Source organism: Leptodactylus fuscus, chromosome 1 (genome assembly GCF_031893055.1).
Source record: "Leptodactylus fuscus isolate aLepFus1 chromosome 1, aLepFus1.hap2, whole genome shotgun sequence".
Classification (NCBI taxonomy): domain Eukaryota; kingdom Metazoa; phylum Chordata; class Amphibia; order Anura; family Leptodactylidae; genus Leptodactylus; species Leptodactylus fuscus.
This window is the reverse complement of record NC_134265.1, coordinates 194,508,514-194,532,057: the sequence shown is the minus strand read 5'-3', so window position 1 is coordinate 194,532,057 and position 23,544 is coordinate 194,508,514. Positions and strand designations below refer to the sequence as shown.

The window sequence follows — 23,544 nt, the reverse complement described above, 5'->3', positions numbered from 1 at the left end:
TGACACAGATACTGTCTGTGTGTGACTGTCATCTTTGCCATTTTCCCATGGCAGTCTGTGGTGCATGGGAACAGCGAACACACTGCCAAACCTATCACTTCACAGAATGACACTGCCTAAGCATTGTAAGACTGTTCATAGACACACGTCATTGAAAAGGAAAACGGTAACATCCAGTTGTCAGTCTCTTCATATACTTTCTACTTGGAAAACCGCAATGCGGAATTATGAAAAAAGATACCAAGAATTGTTAAATTATGGGGAAAATAAAAACTGCATTTAGTAACACAATACATCTGACTGCAAATGAGCTGACCTACAGATGTAGCAGTGTTAACCTGAACTTCTGCAATTGGTTAAACTGCTGCAGCATGATTTCTTATCATAGAAGACACCCCCCCCCCCCCCCCAAAAAAAAAAAAAAAAAAGTAATTGAAAAGAATGCTTTTCCAATGATTTTCGTTGTCTTCTGTGAAAAGATAGGATATCACCTTGCCACAGTTTAACCAACTGAAAGAGTTCAGGTTAATGCTGCTGCATACAACCATAGCAGAATGCTTACATTATGGTCTTGTTTTCTTTTCTTCTTTTGAGATTTTCTCTGCTGAAACATAAGAGAACATAGAATTACAAAAAGGCTATTTTTGCATGACTGCTTAAAACAATGACTAGAGGGGAAAAAAAGTAGTTGATCTCCTTTTTACTTTTGTAAAATATGGATTAACCAAGGACAAAATAACAAAAATAAAATAAACCTTTACTGAGAAGCAAGTTAGTTAAACTCATTTTGAGAAAGTGCATAGCTTAAAGGTATACCAGTCATTTTTCTCCAATCTACTATGCTGGCAATTTGAAAACTCTGCAAACATTCAATGCTGGCGAAAAATATAAAGACTGCTGAAGACTGTCTTCACAACAGGCAGTGAACAACAAGTCTGAGGGACTGAGAAACTTAATTTTCTGCACAATATTGTCGTTTTGAGAAAGAAAGAAAGAAAGAAAGAGGGTTTAACAAGGATTTACTGGATTGATCTTATTAGTACCAGTAACTGAAACAAAGACCATTTAAAGAGGATGTCCATTTGTTGTTTATTTTAGGTTTTGTTTTTTTTTTTTTTTTTTTTTAAATTAATGAAATTTAATTAAAATGTCCATCAGGTCAAGAGATATGATACCTGCTAAGTAAAAGCCTATAAACTAATTAGCCCTTATTCTCTTTGTGGGTGGTAACCTTTAGATCTTTTAAGAGTCAAACAAAAAGTTTCCCTCCCACTTGGAGAAGAAGAGCTAAAATAGCCAACTATTCACGAGTACAGCAGCAATTATGTACAGATGTGGTTGATTTCACCCAAGCTTCTGCAATTGGTTAAACTGCTGCAGCGGGATATTATCTCACAGAAGACAAAAAAAAGTCATTGAAAAAAAAACATTTTTCAATGACACTCTTGTTTTTATTATTTTTTGTGAAAAGATATCAAGTTGTAGCAGTTTAACCAGAAGTTTTGGTGAAATCTACCACATCTGTATATAAATCACTGCTGTACCCATGAGTAGTTGGCTATATTAGCTCTGTCATTTGGCATCTATCTTGTACATGGTGAAAGGTCCTACTTAATATTCTAAAGTATTTGCAACAGAACTAACCTTTTGGGGTTCATGTTCCTCTCTCTTAGAATAACCACGGGTAAATTCATCCAAGAAGGACTGGAATAAGTTAAGAACTAGTTTCACGTCTTTCTCATTCTTTTCCTTAGTTAGACTACTCACAAGAAGCTGGAAGTTCTCCATAAGATCCTTGTAACCAGCGTGAATGTGCCCATTCTAGAAGAGAAGTAAGGAAGTCATAAAGAAGTTTGATTTGTAGATATTTTATGTGACATCTCTCTCCAGAGAGGGGAAACAACATAGCACATTTCCGCATATTTTGAGATTCCTTGTTTCGAAAGCTTTATTTACACAATGTTGTTAACAGTTTTTACATGGGGGGGGGGATTAAAATAAATTCAATTGAATGGGATTATTCACATGACAGATTTTTTTTTTTTTTTTAACAGACCTTGTCCTATTTATGCCCAATTTCTAAGAGTCCTTTCTAAACTCACGTCTATTCGGGATCCGTGAAAACAGGTGCCCAAAAAAACGCAAAATGAAAGAAATTATTCATAAAGTATTTATGCTTGAAAAAAATTTGTATACTTAATATTTAATGAAAAAATAAACAACTGTTTAAAATCAAATTGATTGATGTTTACATGGGAGTTTATACAGCAACTTACAGGAGAAGAATACATTGACTTGAGATTTGACCTAAACATTTCCATGGCTCTATAGAGGAGACTTTCAATGGCAGATTTATCCTGGTGGAGAGTGGTAATCTAAGAATAAGAAGAAAAAAATAAGAATATAAATATATCTTATGCTATTACTGAGACACAACTAAAGAGGGGAAAAAAACACAAAACAAAAAAACTTTAAAAACTTCATATATATGTATATAACTATATAGTACATAAATAATTATGTATAATAATTATAATTATAATAGTCATAAATAATTATGTATATAGTACATAAATAATTATCAGATTGCAGCGAGCTCTATAGTCAAAGAAAATTGAATAGGAGCTTACAATATTACACATCTTTGCCTTTGTTTTCTATCTCTAACCCCACCATCCCCATCCCATTTGCTAGTGGGAGTAGCAGAACAAAGGAAAGCATCATCCTCCTAATTGTTAAACTGGCCCCACACTTTAGATGTATATTAGTCATATTTTCAAAACCCGATGGAAGAGGTCACAGGAGAAAAAAAAAATCAGATGTTGGATTATTGTTGGAGCAATAAAGGGCTAGTTCACATGCAATTACGCGTGTGCATATTCCGTCGCGGCTGCCGTGTCGGGATACCGGTGCAGTGCACGGTATCCAGTCACTGCTTTCTGCTCCAGATTAAACCCAAATGAATGGGCCTAGTACGGAGGGTGCTGTCGCGAGGCGGACACCGCGGCTGATTCAGCCGCGGAATCCGCCTGAAGAAAGGGCAGCTCATTTCTTTTTTCCACTAGCGCCAACATGACGTGGATTCCACGCCAAAATCTGCCCTCTCCATCCCCGTGTGAACGTGTCTGCAGTGACTTTCTCTCCTCCTTAGCATGCACATGTGTTAGTGTGTGTCAAGACAGATTACTGTCCAGTTATTCCTGGTCACATCATGGCCACAAAGGATTGATCCTGGCTGTGCTAGGATCACAGACCTCATGTTGTTACTGTTCAGCCTTGAGTGATCAAACTGTGCTCCTTGATCAGTTAGACAATATTAGGAAAAGGTTTTCATTTCCTCACTGTGAATATATGTTTCCATTCACATACAGTTAGGCAACACTCTACAAAATGATAAGTCATTACATCAAATTATTACAGAAGTTAAACAATTTTTTTTACTTTACAATTATAAAAGTTATATGTTGTAGAAGCAGGATTCAGGAAAGGTACTGTAAATACACAGTGATGTCACATTATTATGACCACCCCCAACTTTCAAGTCAGTTGGCATAGCCCATGAAGGGAGTGGTTGGCTTGCTTGGTGTATATATAAATTGTGAAATAGGCAGTTTATAAAAATATCACTTTTCATTGTCATGGTTAAAAATGGGTGTATCAGAGTTGCAAAAATGGATGATTATTGGCTTTCGGGCAAAGTGCGGCAGAATTTCTCAAACAGTGCAGCTTGTGAACTGTTCATGTGTTGCTGTGATAAAAGTGTAATGTGAGTGGATAAATGGCACCAATGGGAATAACCAAGGAGGAAACTACAGAGCACTATGTGCCACAGATACGAGAGGTGAATGTCAGCAGTAGAGATGAGTAGTATTCGTTCGAATATCGAATCCTATTATAGTCTATGGGAAAAAACGGGAATGTTGTTCCGGTTTCCATGGAAGCCAAAGTTCGACACCTTGGATCCTCCAAATTCCGGAAGTAGCAGGATGAGGAGCATGAGGAGGTTTTTGCATTGAATTCAATGGATTTTTCCCGCGTGGTATTCAACCGATACGAGTATTCGATTGAATAGTCGTATTCGATCGAATACTACTCGTTCATCTCTAGTCAGCAGCAAAGGTGTGCTGATGAAAAAAGTTACGATGGAGTAGATCTAAAAACAAAGCTGGTGGTGGTAGCATCATGGTCTGGGGAATTTTTTCATGGAATTCTCTGGACAAATTTATCCATGTGGAGGTCATTCTGAACCAATTTGGTTATGAATCCATCATTGCATATTATGTACACCCATACATGGTGTTCTCCACTACTACATGTCACACAGCTAGAAATGTCAGTGGTTAGAAGAGCATTACCAAGACTTCTATGTAGTTCCTTGGCCCCGATTACTGAGCTGTGACTATAACTAACTGGGCACCTGTGTGCCGATAACATAACCTAAATTTTAGCCACTGAAAGTTAGCAAAGAATGACAACAAGCAGGGATGTAGAAAACCATAATGAATTGATATAGAAAATAGAATGGAAAATTATACAACTTTTCATAATCCCAAAAATAACATTTTTCTCTCAATATTTGCCTGAAACTGGAAAACCCCTTTAGGCCTTTGAACAATTAACAGTTTATAAATGGGAAATCCGGAGGACATCTGCCGGCAATTACAAATCAAGTAAAAAAATAAAAAAAATAAAAAAAATTGCTTTTCTGGTTGATTAAATATTCTGACCTATAAAACTTACTCAAATTTTGACATTTACTACTACTTTTTTAACTACTTACCTTGGTAAACAAAAAATCATCAAGATGTTTTAGCTCAGTTGAATTGGTGATTCCCTGACACAAAGATGACATCCAAGTTTCAGACACCGTGGTGGCTTTACCAATTTTAATAGAGCGACTCCTAAGTAGTTTATTGGTTGGTTCATTTGGTGACTGGCGGCTGGTCTGTCCTCCAATGACAGTTCCTGTAAGATATGTGAATGCATTTCATATTATAGTTAAAGGGGTATTCCAATGTATCTAACCATTTTTAAATTTGTAGATAATTGAAAGTTAAACCTTTTTGCAAATATAAGCAATTAAACATTTTGCAGAGTTTTAAAGTTTTTCTCTAAATCTCTTGTAGTCATAGGTTGTTGCTAGTGGATACAACCACAAATGCAGGGCCTTTCGAAGATCATAAAATCTGCTAAGAGTTCCTTATTGTGGCTGGGATATCTTCGGAGATATGTAGTGCCTGATAACCCAGCTGCAATAAGAAATCATTGCTGGGTTTCTGACAAGTCCCAGACCATAGAAAATTTCTGCATTTGTGGTTGTATCCATTGGCAACCGATCAAGACAACAGACCGTCACCACTAATATGGTTAGAGAAAATCTTTAAAACTCTGCAGAATTTTTAACTACTTATATTTGCAAAATTTTTTAACTTTTAATTTAATTTAATTATCTATAAATATAGATATGATTCTGTTCATGGGAATACTTCTTTAACGTCAATCATGTAAGGAAGTTGCAAAGAATACATATTACTGAAAAAAATAAAACAAAAATCACCTTCTATGGTTCTCTTGGTTGCAACACTATCCTGGGCTGATGGTGGAAAAGATGGCAGTTCTGTACCATCTGGGGTAAGAGGATTTTCTTTGCTGTTTTTTTTATCAGGCTTCTTCCCTAAAAGCCTATAAAGCGGACCCTTGAAAGTATGCCTGCACATAAAAGACCATGGAATTTCTTAGAAAAGGTAATGAATAAGCATGCCAGTACATTTGGTATTATTTGGCCTTGTCACACTCACTTAGAGTCTGTGGGTTGTGATGGTACACCGTCAGATTGAGTGCTGTACTCACTGGATTTCTTCTTCTGTAAGTTAGCCTTTTGTGAACCTTTATCTATCTCAACAGGCGCAGGAGCAGGCTGCAAACCATACCATAAACAGCTCAAACATTCCAAACAGTAAATTGGTACAGCAATCTTATAAAAGCCATTAAAGAAGTAGCAAACATTTGAATTATTTGGCCTGTTAGGAAGGTACAGGAAGTAAATGATAGCAATAGTAGGAATAGTAATAACATAGTAATCTTAAGGGAGATCAACAACATTTTTTCAGTTTACTAGCATCTCATTGCTAAATATAATTTAAAACCTGAACATATTCAAACTTTAAGTGAGAAACAGCGCCCAAAGGATTCACTTTTGGCATCTGTTTTAGTTGGTTGATGTACCTATATGGTTTGTTTGAGTTTTTTTTGTTTTATTTTAAACAAAAAAAAATAAAAAAAATCAGCATCTGGATATAACGTTAACAGTCCTTTAATGGTGTCTGTATCCATCTCCTTTTAGTCCAAATATTGGGTCAATAGCAATAGGAGTCTGGAACGGATATGGGTTATGTGGGGACAGGAAATCCGTTTCTCTTTTCCTTCATATAGCGGCCTGGATGTAAAGTCTTATTGCAAATGACTAGAGAACCTGACTTCCTGTCTATACATAAAATGTTGTATCAGGATTATCTTCACTATAATTTGCATCACGTGCCTTGGATTGGCTTACAAACCTGCGCGGGAGGAGGAGACTGTGGCATTGTTGAATCCTCTTGAGTGGACTTCTCCCTGTTGGGTAATAATTAGAAATCAATTATGTGCAATATAGTAGAATAACAAAAGTTGTCAAAGAAACTTCAAAATACCTTAATGACATTCCCATGTTAGACTCCTCTAGCTCAGATGTGCCGGTAAATTCAACCTGGCCAGACTCATTTTGTCTCTTCTCCTTCCACTTCTCTGCCTTATTTCTCAGCTTTTCATGGTCGCTATACCTTTGTATGATACCCACACTTGGAGTTTCCACATCCAGTGGGGACTTTTCCTTGCTCTTATCTAAAGACTGCTTTTCAGACATCTGCTGAAGGTCTAAATGAAGATTAGATGGTCTTTTAGGGTTTTCTGAACTCTGATCGAAAGTTGCAGCGTCGCTGGTTTTTATAAATGCTTGATCTTTCTCTTGATCTGTCTTTTCCTCTTGCAATACAACATGTACCTTTTCTTTACTACTGCTACTACCACCACCACCACTACTACTCTGTTGTCCTACTTGTGAAACTGCTCCTGCCAGGTTTTCATCCTCTTCCAGAGAAGAGTAGATATGTTTGTTCTGCAGCCTGTCATGAAGCAGACACCGAAGTCTCCTGTTTTCCCTTTCACGACTGCTGGATGCTGCCACTATACGATCAGATTTCCCTTGATTTGGCGAGTCTTGTGATATTTTTTTCTCTTCACTTTCCACCAGAATTTTCTCTGGCTTGTTCCGGTCATTCTCTTTTTTAATCTTCTCATCCTCATCTGTTCTCTTTAACCACACAGGCTCTTCTTGCTTAGCAGCTTCACTTTGGGTCTCTTCCTTACGGTCTTGAGGTGCATGTTGTATGACAGAGTCTTTTGTCTGAGAGCTAGCTTCACTCACCTCTGCCACCTTTTTCATTCCTGCAATCTTTTTTAGTTCATTTTCCTTTTGGATCTTTATCAGCAGAGCCTCTCTCTCCTTTTTAATAGCCTCCTGCTTTCTTTTCTCCTCTTCTTCATCTGCTTTTCTTTTTGCTTCCAACATGACACTGAACCTTAACACAAACAAACAATTACTTTCACTGTAAACGCTTTATATTATATTATAGAATGTTTCAGTGATTAAAAATATATTAAATTTGGTTGACACTTTAATAACACAACTATGGACAATGTTAATTTGGAAAGATACATGAAAGGTAACATTTATCTAATCTACTAGGACAGAGCTGGGATCTTGCATTGTGAAACTACAACTACAGATGCTATTTTAGGTTTCAAAGAATTTTATTATGGTGAACTCTAATACAGATTTGCTTAAAGATCTTTATTTCCACCAAAAATTCTATCTGCTCAACCAAACAAACTCCTCAAATTGGGGGTCCCTTACCATTTGGGAAACACTTATCTTAAATATGTCTTTATATTAATCACATACAGGTTTATTGACATTTTAAATGCATCTCTCTTCTAGATATGTCAAGAACCCAGATCACCCAAGGAAGGTCTGTCACCAATTGCTGCAGAGGGCTGCACAGAGATGATTCTCTGTGAGCTTTATCCTGCAAGAAGCTGAAGATCCTGAGGAGCTGCAATAGGCAGCGATGCTGCAGAAAGCCAGGAAGCCCAATAGGCAACTTAGCCAGGTTTGTTTTGATTTTCAGTCCCTGACCATTTACCACTGATATTACTTTAACTACAAGCCGTTGATTTTCACCATCCGTTTTGAACCAAACTTTACTTTGTACATGAACAAGAGATACAAACATAATTCAGTGGATACACTATTTCGCTTACTTTTGCCTTTGTAAATATCCTTTGCAAAGGGCTTGTAACTTTCGGATAGCTTGAATGTTACCAATAAAGATCTTTCTTTGAACATGACCTCTCCATGCTGCCTGGATGCACACAGCAGCATTCTTCCTAATTCCCAAGTCCCGTCTCACAACATATGACCTCCAGTATGCCTAAAATAAAATAAATTATATATTTATGAAATAATTGTTTTTTTTTTAAAACCACACACAGCAAAGTTGGATCCTTGACCCCATTAAAGTGAACACAGGCATTTGCAAGATATGTTTTAATCAGTTTTCGTTTGGAAGGGAGGAGAACTCAATGGAATAACTGAGTAACCGGTCGACACCACCTTTTGGACCCAAGCTTCATCGACACTGACAAGCCCGATCTCCTGAAAAGAAAGTATCCGTTCCCTTCCCAACCAGACAGCCCCAAGAGGGGTAAGACCTAAATGCAAGAGAGGGCTTGGAGGACTTTGAGTTTGACTGCCAGACAGGTCTGGGATTCAAAAGGGGACTTCTTGGAGTGGCAGTTCCAGGAAGACTGTCCTCCTGAGCAAAAAGTGGAGTCATGAAAGAAGCAGAAATGCTAAGAATGACTGGAAGAGGAATGCTGGAGCTAAGATGTCTTAGGGGAAGGAGAGAACGTTTTCCCCCTGTACCTTGAGAGATTAGCTTTTTCAAAGTCTTTTCCAAAAAGGTGGCCCTGTTCGCCCCAAGAGAAGGAAAGAGCCACAACTCGCTTTTTATAGGTAGAGGCAGTGTTCCATGAACGGATCCAGATAGCACAGCGGATTGCCACTATCTTGGCAGAAAAGCAAGCAAAGCATTGCACAGGTACTTGGAAATCTTCAGGATTTGAGCGATTAGCAAATGGTTATCTTGGAGGGGGCTTCATTTGAGAGACCCTTTTGGACCTATTTAGCCCAGGAAATGCAGGCCTTGCTGACCCAAGAAGCAGCAAAGTAAAGCCGCAAGGAGGTGTCAGCAATTACGAAGGCGAGAGAGTCCACCCTTCTGTCTGAGGGATCACTGATGGAGGCGGTATCTGCTAAAGCCAGAATAATAGTCTGAGAGAGCTATTCTGATAATACCGCGGGAAGCTCTGACCACTTAGAGACGCACTGGATTGGAAAAGGAAAAAGGACGTCCAACTTCCTAGTGGAAAGTACGGTCCTGGTGAAGCCATTGTTCCTTCAAGATATGGTCAAACACCGCATGGTTGGGGAAGACCATTTTCATACTGAGCCATGAGCTAGAAAGTGGGGCCATTGACATTTTGGCCATCGATGCGGCAAATGGGGACTGGGTGGCAGACGAGGCACTCATTGGAGAGTGATGTGCCCGGAGGGGGATACGACTAGTGTGCCGTACACGCTCAAGACCCCTTGCACCTGAAAGAGAAGAAAAAATAAAAACAAACAAGCAATGTAAGATAGAAAGACCTGAGTCGAGGCATGTCGTCTCTGCCTCCTACGGACACCAAGTTAAAACTGGCTGGCAGTGTCTGTGGTTAGGTATAGGATGGACACAGAGCCAACAATCTTTTACTACTCCTAGTGCCATACTCCTAGTGGCCAGGTCTATACCCATGGTGCTGTGTCTCCAATGAAATAAGCGAGAAAATTTTCACTTTTAAAATGCAAAAGTCACAAAACACCTTTGCCATGAAAGGGCTAAAACATACATAAAATTAAAAAACGTAAGAATGAAGGAGAGTGCCAAAATGTTTCCAAATGTCAAAATTAAGGTTTCATTTTTATCCACTACTAAAGAAAGTACCTAGCGTTGCCCGGGTATAAAGTGAGTGTCTAAAAAATCAATCCAAAGTCAGGCAGATTACCTTGCAACTGTCACCCCTATGTGCCCAAAAAGCATAAGTAGTCATGAGGATTGATCTAAAGAGGTGGGAAATAAAAAATAAAAATAAGTGAGGCATGTGCCCATAGGTAAAATTTCACCTGCCATTTGTCCAAGGCCCCTTTGAAAACGAAATCACTGTGATTGGTTGGTATTGATAATGAGAGGAAAGAGCAAGTGCTGTATCATACACTATTAAGAGTGAAGGATCTGCAAGCTTCTATTGGCTAGTACAGATCATGCAATTTGATATGGAGACAGCTCCTTGATGTGGAAACCAGTGTTCTATATTTAGGTAGGTCTTAGAGAGCTGAAACCTTTGAAAGTGTCTAATTAAACTATGTGCCAAGCTTGGTGTAGATTCCCGCAGTCATTGGGCCGTGCATAAAGAACAGGTAGCCAAGCCAGACGACCAGGTAGCCAAGCCAGTCATTCATTCAATTTCTAGGGATTGCTTTTTTACAACTATGATTTGAGCAGATTTACCTTGACATATTGAATTGAAAGTCAAAAAATATAAATTTATATATTCAACTTTTGTTCATATAGTTTACCTGTATAGTGACTGTTGCACTTTTCATTCTTAGGAAGTTTCTCCTTTCCACAACCATACGGAAAAGACTTTGCAGTAGAATTATCTTTCTGATGACAGCCTGATGAAGAGTATCTTGCAGCTTTTGCCTTTCTGGCTCCTTCATGAAGACCTGAATATTAGAGTGAACATTTTATCACTACAAATACAACCCAGGACAGCCAAAGTACCAAAGAGAAAGTTGTTATTGCTTGCTGTTTATAAGACTTGTTTCATGAATTAAAAGACATTTCTTGACAGATTACCCGTACATGGAGCAGATTCTAAAAACCGCACTTCCTGTAAAATGGAAGCTGAGAATTTCTGGTTTTTTTTAGATGAGATTTGTGTACTATATTAAGGCTAGGTTGACACCAGTGCCTGATCTACGTTCGGGGTTTTCAGGTGGAAACCAAGCAGAGCCATTGTAGTCTATGGGGGCCGCGTATTTCCACAGGTAGCCACTTTTTAAGTGGGTTAGCTTTTCATTGTTTGGGTCCCCAAGCAGACCCAAAGAATGGAAATGTGAACCTAGAATAAGCTGTGGATTTTACCAATAAACTTTTGTGGTAAATCTGCAGCTAAAACACAATATAGGCATAAGCACAATAAGTCTATGCTGTTATCTCTTCCTTACCTTACTGAAAATGTCTTAAGAACTTGCAAGACATTATGTCTGCAACATTAAAGGAATTCTATCATTAAAAGCACATTTTTTCTTGATCACACGTAGGAATTGCCTTAAGAAAGGAGAAGAAGAGCCTTTCTTAAGCCTAATCCTACATGTGATCAAGAAAAAAATGTGATTTTAATGATAGAATTCCTTTAACAGCTAAAAATACTTAAAATCTTTTTATATGGCAGCTAAGCAGTGCTGCTAATTTTGAAGGCAACTAAATGGTTTGCCCCGGAATTTTTTTTTTTCATGGCCTATTCTTAGGATATTCCATATGGCAGACAGACAGCGTCCAGACAGATCAGCTGTTTGAGGAACTTTCTAGTATCCATATACACAGCACTATGCTGGAAGCAGTTGGCTCTGGTCTCTGTGCTGGCCGAACTAACGCTCCATTTAAAATAAGGGACAAAATGGGGGCCTTAGTTGTTATATCCCTACTGACCTGTAAGATATCCTCTTACTCCAAGGACAGGGAATAACTTGTTAACATGGGAAATCTCCCTTAATTTTTTTTCCCTTTTTTAACAAAGGTAAAAAAAAAAAAAAAAATGTTAAAAGTAGATAAAAAATTATTTATATAAATAGAAAATGTAAAGTTGACAGACAAACCTTTGTTTTTCCCAGTTGGTAGTTGTGTGGATCTAGACCAATTCTCTCCAGCAAGCATGTAATGTCCTCTTTTAAGGTTGTTGCTGATTTGGACAGCAGGACCTGAAACTGGTCTTTAAACTCCTAGGCAGCAGATGAGACCAAAAAGAAATGTAATTATAACAGATATAATCTATCAATTCTAAACGTAGCACGTTATAATATCCTTGCACCTGATATGTGTACTTTGCACTATATCCTGATCTCCGAATGCGCACAGTTTCCAACATTCCTGTGTATCGCAGCTGTTGAAGCACCAAAGTTTCATCAAATGTCATCTCCATCTAGTATAAAAAAAAAAAGATAAATACGGATCATGGTAATAAGAAGCATCTAGTAAGTGGCATTCACAACCTTATTCAGGGTAGTAGCTATTTGTTAAAGAGCAAATCAAGTATCCACTGGTATCATTTTAGCAGAATTTTTTTCTCTCTCATTACATTGTAATTTAACTTCTTAATGTAGAATTCCCACCTTTTCAGAATTAGAGCGGATGCAGCGGATGAAGAACGGTTCAGCTTTTCCCAGTGTCTCTAGAAGCTTGTTTAAAGATGCCTTAAAGAACAAAGGCAAACGTTTACTGCATTATATGACAATAACACAACATATTAATGACTAGATCTCTTTTTTTTTTTTTTTTTGCTTCTTAAAATACATTTTTCATGACATGGCTAAAGGAGGTCTTGTTTTATGAGGAATAAATTGCACCTCTGGTGTCATTTGTGAGTTCATATACAATTACTATACAATTTATATAACAAATCTAGAAAAAGAGGGGAGCTTTTTATAAATTTTTCCTGATTATTATGTTCCTTTTCTATACAAATAAATTCGGTTTTTGAGACCAATATGGTCAGCGACAAACATCTGTAACGCACAGAGAGCATTGTGTAGTAGGGGAGTTTGTGGCAGGCAGTCATCCCAGCACTCACAAGGCTCAGTTGTTTTTACAGAAAGCCAAATTTTATCTTTCTGCATATTTTGGCATGTGGGAGGAAACCGGAATACCTGGAGGATACCCATGCAAACATGGAAGAGGGCACAGTATTCAGAAACCCACGTATACACAGGTAGAAAATACAAACTCCAGACAAATTTTGTCCTTGGTTGGAATCAAACCCAGGGCCCCAGTGCTGAAAGGCAATAATGATAACTACTGAGCTGCAGGAAATTATTTTTTCAGAATGCACATACAAAAAAAATTATTTAAAAAAAGTTTTTATTTTTACAGATTTTTGTAAAGTAATTTTTTTGCATGTTTTAATTCTATTAAAGTATTTTATTTTATTGTTCAATAACATACCCCTGTAAATCTATGGACCCAATTTATTATGCCGTGTATGATAACTCTCTGCAAATAAAAATTTGTGACTTTGCTTTGCATTTTTCCTATATAAATTTTGTATCAATTTATCACGGTTTTCTAGATCTCTGCATGCTGTCATTCATGTCCATGGGATGGACACAGATGCACAGCTCGTTACCAGGCAGCTGTCTCATTACAGAGCTGTGACTAAAGAATTGTGTACATGTGTCTATCACATGACCATGGACTGATTTTTATCCACTGAAAGTAAACAATGAATGATAGCAAGCCGAGATCTAGAAAGCCGTTAGAATTTGATACAGAAAGTATATTGGAATATTGTAGAACTTTTCATTGTACAAACTATAATATTTGTCTCTCAATATAGGCCTGTTAGTAGACAACCCCTTTAAGCTATTTACTGGCATTGTTTTCAGTGCAGGTGCATCGCCCAGTGAAGGATGTGGCTTCCTGATTTATAAATACACTGTATATGAAGACTGCCACTATGTGTCATAACAGGAGGATTGCTGAAGACAGCCCAACGCTGCTCTGCAGGTCCTCAGTGCTGACTGTAATCGGATCTCCTAGTGTATCATCAGTTGCTTTCTTTTGTTAGTTTAGATGTATTTTAATCATTTTAATTTGTTTTAAGTTTTGGGTTGTTTTTTTTTCACCACTCTAGGTAGGACTTAATCAGCAGAGGGCTCAATTCCCAGAATAACACACAAATATCCCACTTTCTCGCAGTGTCATGCCCATTGACAGGCAAACTATAACTGTTTCTAGGCAAGACAGGACAGGGAGCTTCTTTTATGTACATACTTTAAAAAAAAAAAAATGTATAGAAAAAAAAAGCAGTCTCCATCACACCTTGGCCAATGTCTATAGAACTCAATAGGGCAGATTTAAGGAGTTTTCACATTCATAGTCATGTGCCAAAATATTATGGTCAATATGAACTTTAATCAAAACCAACCTGGAACTGAGCACTGATGCTGGGTGGTTTCTTCTTCTTGTGCAAATGAAGAAGGGACTTTGTAGTTCTGTCATGGAGAGTCATGTTCATTATTATTTTCAGAGACTGCGAGTCAAGCAGATTCTGAGAACATAAAGAAATACAAAGCTGTTAAATTAGAATTCATAACAAGTTTGTTAAACTTGAACAATATGTAGAAACAAACTGGAGGGGAAAAAAATTCAAAGTGTTTATATATTAGGCAAGGCCATAGTGAACAGATTTACATTAACTGGCAGCAAATAAGATGCCCAAAAATGACACACACATCTTTTAGAGGTTGGTCTCACCTACAACACAGCTAAAAGGGTCTCATTCTCAGGCTACATACATCTGAGGGTACTAACAGATTCCCTCATTCATGAGTCTATTGAGGGATCGGTGAAATTGGGCTGAGAAACAGCTTGTTTTCAAAATGTCTACACAGACTGGTAATCCCAAGGTTGTGTGAATAGATCTATTAAAGTCTATGGGGCCATGGGAGGTTGTTAATACAATAGCTAGCAGACAGCCGTGGAATCCTGTCTTGTGAGTCCTAACACACCAAACTTGACTAATTTTTAAAATTTCACTACATGCACCAGGATGCTGTCACAAAGTTAGAACCAACACATTCTTCGGAACATAATTGTATGCAGTAGCATTCAAAATTCACTTCAATGATAACCAAGAGGGATAACCCAATAACCCAAACAGAAAAAAAAACAAAACAACAAAAAAAAACTGTACAGACCATCATTCCTCCTCCATTTTACAGCTGGCCAGGGCAACCAGCAATCCTTTTCTGTCAACCAGTTAGGCCCACATCTGAGCACAATACTCCTAGATGAGTCCATGATAACTGTGGTATAATTGCGGGGTGTACTAAACTAGCAAGGCAGAGATGCCACAGCAATATCTCATAACATACATAGGTGAAGTATCGTTTTAAGGACACCAAGATAGAGGAAGGAGTAAAACTGGCTGTATTGTGAGGTTTTATTTTTCATGATAGAATTTTCACAGAAATATAAAGGATACACCATTTTCGGACAACAGTGTATCTAGGAAATTGATATATAATATTAATCTAAACAGTTTTAAAAATAGTTAAAGCTTGATATATCTGAACAAGGTAGGACCTTTTAGCGCACGAATACAATATAGGATAAGTGCTAAAAGGAAGGGTGAAGAATAGACTGCCCTCGATACAAAAAAACCCTGCATTTTAATTTTTTCTAGATTGCAAGGATGAGGAACAGAAGTAGAGGACATCTATTCTAATGACAGGTGAGGGGTGTCATTCTACGCATTTGCAATAAATATTAGATAATGCATGGCATATAGAAGACTTTTCATAAGCATTACTGTTTTGTTGTATTTATTATAAAACACAATGATCATTTTTATTTAGTTAACACTGTATCCTATGAGTAATACAGTTACACTTGTCTAAACATGTATCTATTATATGAATACTTCAGTTACCATATATACTCGAGTATAAGCTGAGTTTTTCAGCACAGTTTTTGTGCTGAAAAAATATCCCCTCGGCTTATACTCGAGTCAAGCAAAAAAAATTCAAAAAAATTGGGGGCTGGGGGGGAAGGGGGGGTGTCTATGAACGTATAGAATCCCCCATAAAATAGTGAAAAAAAAAAAGAAGCTTCAAAAAAATATAATAAAAAAATAAAAGTTCTAAATCGCTCCTTTCCCTAGAATACATATAAAAGTAGAAAATGACTGTGAAACACATACACATTAGGTATCCCTGTGCCTGAAAGTGCCCGGTCTACTGAATATAGGGTATCTGCAGTGCTCCTGATCTGTCGGGAAGGGGTTAATAGGAGCACTGCAGATACCCTATATTCAGCCAGGCTGAATTCTAGTGGGAGAAAAAAAACAAACAAAACAGTCCTCAAACTCAGGGAAGTGAAAGACCGACAACCAAAACAACCCGCTCCCCTTTCCCAGCATCTACTGCACCCAAAAACGCCGACCATTTTAATTTTTGACACTTTCCAGTAGCTGCTGCATTCTCCAAACCCCCTCCCAGGCTTAAACTCGAGTCAATAAGTTTTCCCAGTTTTTCGTGGTAAAATTAGGGGCCTCGGCTTATATTCGGGTCGGCTTATACTCGAGTATATACAGTATGTAAAAGAAATCAAAGGTCCATTATCACTGTAAATCTTTGTGCACCTTGTTTGGCCCAGTTGCAGCTGGACTAAGCTAGGTGAACTCTCCAGCACTATAGAAATAATCAAATGGGAAAAAAAAAAAAAAAAAGGCCTTGTATGGCCATTTTCACATATAAAGAAACAGGAGTACTAAATATCAAGCAGTCACAAATATACTGTATATCAAAATTCTGTTTAAATTACCTTCGGGATGAGCTGCTTCTGGCGTGCACCTTTACTTTTCCTGCAAAAATAACAGTCCAGTATGATAAGAAACCTTTTCTACCACCTTATTGCTAGACATTATTTTGGTTAATACACTCAGCCAGCATAACCAGTTAGTTCTTTGTTAGTTAGACAAGGGGCTACGAGATAAGTGCACACCTTGCAACAGTCCAGATGATATTACACAGATAGACAAGTTCACAGAGCAATTTGCCCCAAAAGGCACTTATTTCCCAAATTGAAACAATTTTTTTTTTTTGATCAACTAAATCTCATAAGAACTGTGGAAAGGTGGAAAAGCTATGTTAGTTTAGTGAAAATATATATTTTTAACAAGTATAACAAGTAAACGTACCAAACTTACCTGCATGCTTATGAAAGACAATACAGACATATATAAATTTATTCTATGGTTTTTTTTTTCCATGTGTTAGTACCAAAAGAAAACAAAGCATAATGCAAGGTGTTACCATAAAACATTTTTGCTTAAAAAGGATTGCAGCTTTCTCAACACATGCTTAACATGTTAGCTTTAGCGCACAATGTCAATTTTAAATTCTATGCTTTAGCACACAATGCCAATTTAAAGAGGACCTTTCACCACTTTTGGGCACAGGCAGTTCTATATACTGCCAGAAAGCTGACAGTGCGCTGAATTCAGCGCACTGTCGGCTTTCCCGATCTGTGCCCGGTGTGAAGAGCTTACGGCCCGGTACCGTAGCTCTTCTATGGTCAGAAGGGCGTTTCTGACCATTAGCCAGGAACGTCCTTCTGCCTCGCGGCGCCAATCGCGCTGTGCTGTGGAGCGGGGAGGAACTCCCCCCTCCCTCTGCTCACACAGCTTGTCCGTAGACGAGCATTATCAGGAGCGGGAGGGGGCGTTCCTCCCGGCTCCACAGCACAGCGCGATTGGCGCCGCGAGGCAGAAGGACGTTCCTGGCTAATGGTCAGAAACGCCCTTCTGACTGTAAAGCGCTACGGTACCGGGACCGATAGCGCTTTACACCGGGCACAGATCGGGAAAGCCGACAGTGCGCTGAATTCAGCGCACTGTCAGCTTTCTGCCAGTATATAACACTGCCTGTGCCCAGATATGGTGAAAGGTCCTCTTTAAGTGCTTTGTCCTCTATAGTCAAGCAACTTTGAGTCCCTTTGCACACTCACTGTAACTGAAGTCGAGAGTGTCTGCGTAGGGAGAGTGTGCGCAGCAGGTTGGCTGGGTCATCCCCCTGCCAGGAGAGTCCCTTAATACTGTTCATCAGCTGAGAGTGCCGCTCTCTGACAGCAACAGGGGGGAGGAGAGACACATGATAGATTATCCAACCTTTAGAACCTTATTTGACATAATCTTCAAGTCAAACAAAAATTTCTTAAAAAGGACCTATTATGTCTAGCCCTAAATACCCCACTGATATTTTTGTTTCAGCGCACTCCCATTACCAAGATATTGGGTGTTGTTACCTTTGACAATGCAAGTATACTGTTAAGTGAGCAGCCTTCCACTGCCCAGTGATGACATTAAGAGGTTAAGACTGCCCAGTTAACATTACAGGTGTACTCGGAAGAGGACAGTTCTCCATTTCCTAGCAATGACCCTGACCAATTGAGGTCTACCTACTTGATAGTACACTTGTAAAGAAAGCTGAAAGTAACAGCATGGATATCTTTGTGTCTGAAAAAAATAAAAATAAACTAACATTCAGTCCCATTCTTATGTACTGAATGAAAGATGCAACCCTGCATCTTAAAGTGATCTGCAAACCCAACACTTAGTTAGTAGGTTGTGTGGAGACATCCCATGCAGTGTGACGCAGTGTTAATCACCTATATTTTTCCATGCACCTCATATGCCCCCAAAGGAGCCTCATGACTGCAAAGCACAGCTTTTAGGAGCTTCACATGGCACCAATAAGAATCCCTACAAGCACAAAAACTAATAGTCTCTTTAATTAAGTTCTCTTTAATAAAATTTTTCTTTTACTCAATAACAGTTTAATGTACAAGTTGGAGTCAATTATACTAAAAACTGTGCTTTTTTTTTTTAAGCCTGGGGCCCAGTATGCTTCAAGAATCCTTTGGGGGACACACAAACTGTGTGTCACCAACAGCACTTACTTCTTATTTTCATATACACTTATGAAGTCTTCAAACACATCGATATCATAATCCATGGTGCAATCAAAGGAGAAATCGAGGAGAGAGCAGCTGAAGTGGAGTACAGGTGATCCCCAGCGAGATGTGGAACAACAGATAAGTAAGTGATAGGTGTAGTGCATACTTACTGATCTAAGATATTTGAGGTCTTATGAACAATGGAGAGTCCTCATGTCATAAGTTTTAAGAGAAGTTATAAATAAATTCAGGGCTCCAGATGCTAATGATTTTAAAATGGCAATTCAGTCTGTTAATTGGTGTAGTAAAGTAACAGTGAGATGTGGGTGGAGCTGGGGGAATATTTGTTACATGAACAGTGGGGATGGGGTAATGTAATAATAATAATAATAATAATAATAATAATAATAATAATAATAATAATAATAATAATAATAATAATAATAATAATAATAATAAAAGGTAATACTCATGATAGGTGGAAGTGGTTTGTAATGGAGGACTAATGAGCATTAAAGTGATTTTGTGATTAATTTGAGGGGTAGGTATTTATTAGCCTGAAACTGATCAATAAGGATGGATGTTCACTGAGGCCTGGTTCACATCTGCATTCCTATAAGGAATACTGAACACATAGACTGTAATGGGGTCCATGTGTTTTCAGCGTGGTCTCTGCAGGAGTCATGTGGAGAGAAAAGTAGTTCATGAAGTTGGGACAGCGCGCAGAAAACACACAGACCCCATTATAGTCTATGGGGTCAGTGTGCTTTCATAAGCTCACCGTTTGTCATTGTGTTCGGTATAGTAAACACAGATGTGAACCAGGCCTAAGTGGTAGCTGCATGCATTGAAAACTCTTCCTGCACACAGCAGCCAGTAATTGTGCGATTATACTGTATAAGTGTACGATCACTGGTAGCCACATGCAGATGGAGTTTTGGTTGCCTTCAATTATCATTACGTGAACATGTTTCCTAAGCCTTTTAGGGTACATGTACATGATCAAAATTATGTGTATATTTTTACATGGATTTCAATGCAGAAAATCTGCACCATGATCCATTATCACTGAAGTCAATAAAAAAATCTATTTTAAGTGACATTTTGCCTGCGCTGAAATAGTGTGAATTTGAAAATCTGCTGCATGTCAATTTATTTCCTTTTTTCTGCCACAGAGTGTTTTCAAAATCTGCTTGTACATGTATGAAAATCTGCACTAGTTGGTACGGATTTCAAAGCGCATACCCAAAGATATTGTTGTAGAATTTCTGCATGTAAATTGTAAGCGCTTGCAAGCAGCCTTATTCAGAAATGTTGAGCAAGTTCAGTTCATAGCCATGGTCAGTCTGGAACATATGATCCACCAATAGACCATGTTTCCCACAATTTACATAGTCATGTGTATACAGCCCAGGTAATTATTATAATTAAAGTACATAAGTATTTATATTTGGCAACTAATAATTTTATTTTGCTGTTAAATTTCTAAGTTTAGGAGCCAATGTCTCCTTAGTAATTTTTTTTTTTTTTTTTTTTTTAAGTTTGGAGAACTGAAAAATAGTTTTAATCGAACAGAGCCAAAACTGAAGGTGGCCATATACCTTCAAGAACATTCAGCCAACAGTTGTCAATTATTTCCTATAAAACCCTTTATATATATATTTTTTTATATGATGTAGTTTACCATTTCAGTTTTATACAATGTAAAATAGGGTTAATTTTGCTGTGTACAGTTACTCACCGGTATAATTTCTCAGGTGAGGTATTTGACTTCTGTAACTCCCCCAAAGGAACCCGTGGCCCTTTCCTAATTACACCTAGAATAAAACAGCAAATCAAAAGTTAGGCCACACAACAATATTAAAAGCCAAAACCCAGAATGGAACAAACCGTGAAAAACTATACTGGAAAGATTTTCCCCCACTCCTCGATGGTCTACAAATAACATTGCAAAATACTGGTCCTGATATGTGTGCGAGTGAGGTAATAAAATCCATTTTGACACCTTTGGTGACATTCTTGTAATTACTAAATTTAATACAAAAAAAGAAAAAAAATCAAAACTTTTTTTTTTTTGCTTCAGCTGTCTAATACAACTGATGTTTAACACTACATAAATTCTAATAACTACATCAAGATAAAAGTTAAAAATTAAAATCCAAAGGCTAAAACTGCAACAAATCTAGCAGGCAGTACTGCACTGCACTGCTATATTACAGAAAATCAGTGAGTGCAATGTACCTGCTGTCCTTTCGGCCCTTTGCCTCGCAGCCTCATTCAGTACAGCCATCGATCTAATCGCTGCCCGCAGCACAGCCCATCTGAAGACAGAAACTGGGTCCATACCAATAAGTTCACGAATATATGCACTGTCACTGCTCCGGAGGAGAGCGACAATATCAGGCCTCATGTAGTCTGTGTTTTTCTCTCGAAAATCCTGCAATCAAAATAAAAAAAAACAAAAAAAATAAAAAACAAAAACAAAAAACAAACAACTTTCAAGCACTGTGACTCCAGATAATTACTAGAAGGAAGTAGTAGTTGTGATATGCTATTAGTATCTTACATGGAGTCTATCACCAGAACCAAGCAACTCAGCATCAAAATGGTCTCTTTAGAGCACCGAGGGCCTTGCCGCCTACCACTTTAGAGCAATGGACATGTCCTTGTTGCACCAAACAGCTAATGTGCATATTGACAAAAATATCTCAAGAACAGAGTCAACAATTCACAAGGAGTAAATACAGTTTGACCCTAAGCTATCTATCTGCAGGCTGGGTTGATCTGTGGGGGACTAGCGACAGACTCCCTTTAAGTCGGATACCTGTAGAAGAATACATAAACCAAACAAACATTTAATGCACAGACCTTGATCTGGTACTTTACTTTGCCTGCAAAGTGACGAATGATGAATGCGGGCTCCATAACTGGTGTGCCAACAAAGTACTTATTATCCTCGTGCTGCTGTTTGAACTTGGCCAACAAAGTGCGGGAGGTGGCATGAGGAAAACTGGAAAGAGAAGGATAAGTATTCAACTTACGACATTGTGCCAGTTCATTGGATCAAACGTTATGAAGATATTTTCTTTTTTCCTTAGGTGGGTCAAACTATACATACTTGCTTTCTTCATCCAGCAAATAGAAAAGGCCAGTTGGTTTCTTGCTTATCAAATGGATGCAGCCAACATTATCTGTGTAGTCTATGTTGTGCCAACTTATTCCTTCACCTTTATATTCTTCCTGCAAGATATTCATTAAATTCAGGCACTATGCACTATCAGATCTGAGAATTTGAGTTTACTTTTGGTTATTTTAAAACCTCTATGCTCCATATATTAAATGACAATAGCTATTAAAACAATAAGCAGTAAAGGTGGCACCTCTAAACTGGACAATAGTCAACTTTATTTTTGGTTCAGAAAAAAAAACATTGACCAGCCCTGTATCAGTGGGGTAAATGGGAATATATGCTCTTTACAATGATCTGGCCTGGTATATCTCACCTGTTCCAGCTTGAAGATGTGCTGATTGAAGTAATATTGGAGCTGTTCATTGGCATAATTAATGCAAAACTGCTCAAAGCTATTGTTTTCAAAATCTTCAAACCCAAAGATGTCAAGAACGCCAATAGAAAGACACTGAGAAAATAAATAAATAAATAAATAAATAAATATAGCTACAAGCTTTGGTGACTACAATATTAATGTAAATACTCATATCAAACTATACAGAGGGCAAAAATGGTTGTCAAAAATGTTTAAAAAAAAAAAACACCAAAAACCAAATCAAAACACAGCCCTAACTTTAAAGTACGTAAAAGCAAAGCAATCTTAAAATTTACAACTAAAATAAAATTGGAGTACATTGCATGCCGAAAATCTATCTAATTATTTACTGTATACATCTAGACCATTTAAAGACCTACTGCAACTGTTTTGAACAGATCTAGAAGTGTGTGTGTGTGTGTGTGTGTGTGTGTGGTTTTTCAGGTAAATTAGTGTCCATTTAAGGAAAATAGTATTAAAAAAACAAAACAAAAAGCTATGGATCCCAGAGAAAGATAAAAACAAAGCAGAAATCATTTGCTCACTCACATTGACAGACTCCTCCACATCCTTTTTATTGAGTAGTGCGTGGTTTATTCTGAGAACTATCCAGTCAAACAGTGCACTGTACAGAGATTTTGCCATAGAGTCACGAGCCGTTACAGCCTACAAGAAAGATTAAGAAGATGATTATACGCCCCTCAGAATAACTTCCTCATTGTAAACTGTGCTGAACATTTTACAAGCCTGATACCAAGCACCATCATTGGTGCAGTTTTAAATAGCACAATAGGAACTAAATCTGTAGAATAGACATCAGTACAAACAGTGTAATATTCACAACAATAACCTAATGGCTGCGTGTAGTGCAAAGTTACAGTCATTACGCTGCAGTCTGTTTTTGGCTGTTTGCATGAGTACATTAGTGCTTGAAATACAGACAGCATTGTTCCAAGACTTTCACCTACCTCATTGATACTATATGGCAATATCAGCTTTTCATTTACAGTAACAGTCTTCCTCTTGGTCAGCGCTTCTACCAGCATCTCTCTCTTAACCTGCCA

At 37.9% G+C, this 23,544-nt stretch overlaps 1 protein-coding gene across 4 annotated transcripts in view; it reads right to left on the bottom strand.

Moving 5' to 3' along the window:
• MYO9B (myosin IXB) overlaps positions 1-23,544 on the bottom strand; it is a 148,228-nt gene that overhangs the window by 38,014 nt on the left and 86,670 nt on the right. For 2 of the 4 annotated variants that reach the window (XM_075280924.1, XM_075280941.1), the window contains exons 8-31: positions 23,449-23,538; positions 23,030-23,146; positions 22,439-22,573; positions 22,054-22,175; positions 21,804-21,945; positions 21,177-21,372; positions 20,677-20,752; positions 18,939-19,028; positions 17,988-18,101; positions 16,803-16,842; positions 14,404-14,526; positions 12,593-12,673; positions 12,292-12,402; positions 12,080-12,202; positions 10,775-10,924; positions 8,359-8,528; positions 6,690-7,616; positions 6,558-6,612; positions 5,799-5,917; positions 5,558-5,709; positions 4,781-4,965; positions 2,277-2,375; positions 1,645-1,821; positions 563-604 (exon numbers count right to left, since the gene is read on the bottom strand). In XM_075280924.1, coding sequence (XP_075137025.1) covers positions 563-604; positions 1,645-1,821; positions 2,277-2,375; positions 4,781-4,965; positions 5,558-5,709; positions 5,799-5,917; positions 6,558-6,612; positions 6,690-7,616; positions 8,359-8,528; positions 10,775-10,924; positions 12,080-12,202; positions 12,292-12,402; positions 12,593-12,673; positions 14,404-14,526; positions 16,803-16,842; positions 17,988-18,101; positions 18,939-19,028; positions 20,677-20,752; positions 21,177-21,372; positions 21,804-21,945; positions 22,054-22,175; positions 22,439-22,573; positions 23,030-23,146; positions 23,449-23,538 — 3,636 coding nt within the window. The remainder of the gene's footprint in view (positions 1-562; positions 605-1,644; positions 1,822-2,276; positions 2,376-4,780; positions 4,966-5,557; positions 5,710-5,798; positions 5,918-6,557; positions 6,613-6,689; positions 7,617-8,358; positions 8,529-10,774; positions 10,925-12,079; positions 12,203-12,291; positions 12,403-12,592; positions 12,674-14,403; positions 14,527-16,802; positions 16,843-17,987; positions 18,102-18,938; positions 19,029-20,676; positions 20,753-21,176; positions 21,373-21,803; positions 21,946-22,053; positions 22,176-22,438; positions 22,574-23,029; positions 23,147-23,448; positions 23,539-23,544) is intronic. The other 2 variants (XM_075280933.1, XM_075280949.1) reach the window with 2 other exon arrangements.